The sequence below is a fragment of the Cottoperca gobio genome, chromosome 9, assembly GCF_900634415.1.
Source record: "Cottoperca gobio chromosome 9, fCotGob3.1, whole genome shotgun sequence".
In the NCBI taxonomy this organism is placed as follows: Eukaryota; Metazoa; Chordata; class Actinopteri; order Perciformes; family Bovichtidae; genus Cottoperca; species Cottoperca gobio.
In genome coordinates this window covers 29629534-29634989 of record NC_041363.1, presented here as the reverse complement: position 1 = coordinate 29634989, position 5456 = coordinate 29629534, and the positions used below count along the sequence as shown (strand labels likewise).

The following is a 5456-nucleotide window of genomic DNA, read 5'->3' as shown; positions in this document are numbered from 1 at the left end:
TGGAAGGAGACCCCGGGGAAGACCCAGGACTCGGTGGAGAGATTATATCTCCTCTCTGGCCTGGGAACGCCTCAGGATCCCCCAGTCGGAGCTGGAGGATGTGGCCCGGAGAAGGGAAGATTGGGGTTCCTTACTGGAGCTGCTGCCCCCGCGACCCGATCCCGGATAAGCGGTAGACGATGGCTGGATGGATGGATGCATTGATGAATGAACAGTTTGCTGCTGCTCCTTTCTTTCTGCTTACACTGATTGAGATTATACATCAACTGTCACACCCTGCCAGCGCAAAGTGGTGTGTTTGTCAAGCAAGAGATGAGTCAAAAGTTTGAGGGGGGCAGGATGCCTTTATCTTCAAGGATGTATTGAGTAGCTGTACGGGCAGCAGACAGCATATATGTTAGCAGGTAAGTGCCAACAACTCTACCAACCTCATTTGTATTTCATTCAAATCCTCCTGCTGAAATCTAACTTTTTACTACAGATTTAATTCAATACAGATAGTTTACAGAATGCTATTTGTCTTCAGGGTGATGGAAACTAAAATAAGGTCTTACATGGATTTTTATTGAATTATTTTTTCTCTCTTAAAATGTTCTGTTCTTAAACTGAAGTTGAGTTTGTGGTGTACTCAGCTATCAGTGTGCGCATTCTTCAGAAATCCTCTTTCAGTTTTATTTTAAAAGATGCTTCAACATCAACCCACACAAGTTAGCTATTTGAATATTCTTATCAGAAAGTGACTTATTTTTATAAAACGTGCAGATAAATGTTTATTCTTTAGTACTTTAGTAGTTCAGTACTTTCACCTGTTTTAATTATTTGCCGATTAGCAAACTGTTCAATTTGAAGTTTAAACTTTTAAAATTCCTTTTTTTGAGCAGTTACAATAAGTGCAATACTTATGACGAAATCCTAAAAAAGAAAAAAACATCGAGCAGAAGCAGAACTTAGTTTCCTGCTGAAAACACAGAGAGGACAGACAGTTGTAGATTTCATCAAATGTTCTGACAGTTGTACTCCTTTGTAAAAAAAACAACAACAAAACAAACCCAACAATCTTTTCTCAGGATGTTTACAAAACTTTGAACATATTAGAGAAAAGGATAATGATAACTATTTGTGTTTGTTACATATCTGATGCAAGATCACTTGTAATTAACCTGTAACAAAATCAGCCAACTGACAAAAGATGATAATAATCGGGGGAGTTAAAACAGAATTGAATTAAATCTCTTCTGCAGTAGGAGATGTTTTTGTTGTTAACACCCTGTCCTCTGCAGTTTATGAACTGATAACTGTGGTGGCAATTCAAAAACGAATCCCCTTAAGAAAGGAACAAATATAGAAATAAGAACTTTGTTGTTATTTAATGAAAAAGTCAAAAGTATTCAACAGAATCAAATCAATTTCAGCTGAAAGGACAGATAACCTGCAGCAACGTGTGCTACAAGTATCTGACCCTGAGTATAATGAAACACACGTCATTTATACAGTAGAGTTGCATGGGAAGGATCAGGTAATACACATTTCTGTCTACCAAATGGAAACAAAAGGCACAGAGACATCACACATGTTAATTACAACTGTTAACATCCATCTGCTGATTGCCTTACAAATGCTAACAGACAGGGATATTAGACTTGTGTAAGGACAACTGCGAGAAAACACAGGCTTAGTGACTGCAAGGCCAAACAACTTTATAGAGATAAAGTATAAGAAGATTATATGATAAATGTCTACGACAATAAGAACATATGGAAGCGTAATAATATCTCTGATCTACCCTTCCTTCCTTTCTAAGAGTTCCATACCAGTGATCTGTACCCTTTTGACCTGGAATATGCTCAGCAGTCATGAGGACTTCTGGATCCCAAGCATTCCTCCTTCTCCTCCTTCTCCTCATCTTCCTCTCATCCCTGCTTTATTACATCTTCTTGGACCAGACTCTCTATCTGCAGAAATACCACCCAGCTGTTCCTCAGAGAAACATCAGCATCCTGCTGTGGCACTGGCCATTTGGCCATTCTTACAGGCTCGATGGAGACAAATGCCTCGAAATGTATAACATCCGTCGCTGTTTCCTCACTGATAACATCTCCGCCTTCTCCACTGCTGATGTGGTTGTCTTCCACCATCAGGAGTTGAGAGGAGGTCTGTCCTCACTGCCCCTGCACCTGGATCGTCCGGCCTCCCAGCACTGGGTGTGGCTGTCCATGGAGCCTCCTGTCAACAATGCAAACCTCACACCGCTCACTGGCCTCTTCAACTGGACAATGAGCTACAGACGTGATGCTGACATATCCATCCCTTATGGAAAGACCATGCTCAGAGGTGATGAGCTCAGTTTCAAGGCTGTTCCAAATCGCTCGTGCCTTGTCAGCTGGGTGGTCAGCAGATACCAGCCTCACCAGGCTCGGGCTGGTGTTTACCAAAGTCTAAAGAAGTATATCCCAATAGAGGTGTACGGCAAGTGGAACAAGAAACCCCTGTCAAACAAGAAGCTGTTGCCCACAATTTCAAAGTGTATATTTTACTTGTCTTTTGAGAACTCTGAGGCAAAGGACTATATCAGTGAGAAGCTCTGGAGGAACGCTTTCCAAGCAGGGGCCGTACCAGTTGTTCTCGGCCCCAGCAGGGCGGACTACGAGGCGCTGGCTCCCCCTGGTTCCTTTATCCATGTGGCTGATTTCAAGAGCACAGCAGACCTGGCTGCCCATCTGAAGCATGTGGCTGCAGACAGGTGGGCCTATGAGGAGTATTTCCAGTGGCACCACACTCACAGAATAAAAACCTACACTGACTGGAGAGAAAGGCTGTGTCAAATCTGTGTTCAGTTCCCCAGTTTACCAGCCAACAGAGTGTATCAGGACCTGGAGAGCTGGGTTAACAGTTAAAACTTTATCTCTTCATGGTTTCAGGTCACTGAGCTGTTTTTTAATTTTTTTTATTATTGGGACTGCCAATGTTAATGGGTTACCACATGCAAATGTGAAATACCATACAGTGACAATTTGATGCACTGGTCTTTCCAGAAGCAATGTCCATGCTGTCCTTTGTTTTACTTTGTTACACTAAATTCTACAGAAGCAATAGTCCTGTTGGCAGTGTGTTGTAGCTTCTGCAAAAGGTGTAGGTGAATGAACCCTTTACAACAGGAGTCTTCAACTTTTCTCAGGGCAAGGACCACCAAACGGATGGAGAGATGGAGCAGGAACCCTCGCCTTCTCTCCTCTCCTCCGCTCTGTGTGCGCACGTGTGTGTGTGTGTGTGCTCCCGCGCTTAACGTCTTCTGCCTCCATTTATCCGTCCGCTACAATATGTCGGATTCATGTTAATGTGTATTTAAAGACATTTAAATTTGTGGGGAAAAAAATTGGTTTAAAAAAGAAAAGAAAATTGTCTAATCAACCAAAATATTTGCCATCCCCGTGTAGTACCTCCACGGGCCCCCTAGGGGTCGTGGACCCCCTAGGGGTCGTGGACCCCCCCTGTTGAATACCTCTGATTTAAAACATGACGCAAATTATTCCAAGTCCTTTGTGAATAGTGATTATTTTTTTCTGATAAAAAATAAGGAAAAAAAGAGACAAACCATGTTTCACATCAGATTATATAAATATTTATTTAATTAATTTCAGCTCTGGCATATCCACATGCATGCTAAACATGGTGTTAAAGAAGTTCTCCGTAGTGTGCAGAACTCATTATAATTAATCTGAAAACAGTCTGTATCAAAGATAGCTAGTAGTTACTTGCTCGAGAATTTCTTCAGCAGACCCATTCATTATTCGAGAGAAGGACCACAACAAGACAACTAGCTTGGTTTTAGTTTGGCTCTCCGCAATCAAAGCTATAGAACATGTAGAAAAGGCAAACATGAGAATTGGGTCTTTTCTGCTCATCCCTTAATCCTCCAAACGTAAATTGTCCCACAAGCTCAGTATGTTTGAATAAAACAGTCTTTACAAACACAGTTAAAGATCTCAAATGTTAATACTCCCTGGTATCTGCTGTAGATATTTCTTTTTAACATATTGTAGGTATATGTGTGCAGGTCAAATACAGTTAAACAAGCTCTTCCACTGTGGGAGAGCGGAGAGGCTGAGAGTAGGAGCAGGCTGAAGAGAGCAGCTTTCCTGAGAGACGACAGCAAGAGGCCACAGTTACATCCAGGGTTCCTACACAGTTTCCTTATCAAACATCTGTCACTGAGGCTGAAGAAGCATCCTGGATGTGTAATATAATCTGGGGCAATATGACAATCTAAAAAATGCAGAAAGGTAGTTGTTCACATCCAATCCTCTAGAGCAGGGGTCTTCAACGTTTTTCGGGCCAAGGACCCCCACACTGGTGTAGCGTGGTGTAGGGACCCCCTACTGTATATATTGTACACAAGAGGCTTGAGGAGGTGCGTGGCGTACATTTATTTTAACTATAAACAATTTTGCCACCCCCCTGCAGTACCTCCGCAGACCCCCTGTTGAAGACCTATGCTCTAGAGTATATAGGCCAGGTGAGGATAGCAGTTTCAGTAAAGGGAAAAGTAGAGAATATTCATTAGTGATTTGCCAATCCAAGCAGTCATATGGATAACAGTGATGATACCCTCATTATAAAATTCAGCATTTCTAATATTAGTTATGATCACTCTGTCAAGACTTGGTCCGACACTGTAGTTAGCAGCACTGGAGCGCCACAGGGGACGGTACTCTCCCCTGTCTTGTTCACCATCTACACCTCTGACTTCCAGCACAACTCTGAGCTCTGCCACATACAGAAATACTCAGATGACACTGTGATCGTCGGCTGTGTCAGGAATGGACAAGAGGGGGAGTACAGGAGCCTGGTGGAGGATTTTGTGAGGTGGTCCAAGTCGAACCATCTGCAACTGAACACCTCCAAGACCAAGGAGATGGTGGTGGATTTCCGAAGGATCAGGCCACACCTGCAACCTGTGTCCATCGAGGGGGTCGACGTGGAGGTGGTCAGGTCCTACAAATATCTGGGCCTGCAGCTGGATGACAAGCTCGACTGGACGGCAAATATGGACACTCTTCATAAGAAAGGGCAGAGGAGTCTGTACTTCCTGAGAAGGCTGGGGTCCTTCAAAAACTGCAAAAAACTATTGTTGATGTTCTACCAGTCTGTGGCCAGCGCTCTCTTCTATGCTGTGGTGTGTTGGGGAGGAAGCAGTAAGAAGAGGGAAGCTAGGAGTCTGGACAGACTGGTGAGGAGGGCTGGCTCTGTAGTGGGCACAGAGATGGACTCCCTGGTGACAGTAGCAGAGACAAGGACCCTTGATAAACTGTCATCCATACTGAACAATGCCCACCACCCTCTGCACAGCACATTCACCCGGCAGAGGCGCTTGTTCAGCGGCAGACTGCTGTCCCTGTCCTGCTCCACAGACAGGCTCAATAACTATTTTGTCCCCCTGGCCATAAGACTATACAACT

The 5456-nt window shown here is 43.6% G+C and overlaps 1 protein-coding gene across 1 annotated transcript; it reads left to right on the top strand.

Moving 5' to 3' along the window:
• Positions 1–245: 245 nt before the first annotated feature.
• LOC115013702 (alpha-(1,3)-fucosyltransferase 7-like) lies at positions 246–2967 on the top strand. Its single transcript, XM_029440161.1, has 2 exons — positions 246–404; positions 1802–2967. Exon 2 carries the CDS (start codon positions 1854–1856, stop codon positions 2892–2894), a length of 1041 nt encoding a protein of 346 aa, XP_029296021.1. The 5' UTR covers positions 246–404; positions 1802–1853; the 3' UTR covers positions 2895–2967.
• Positions 2968–5456: the final 2489 nt, after the last annotated feature.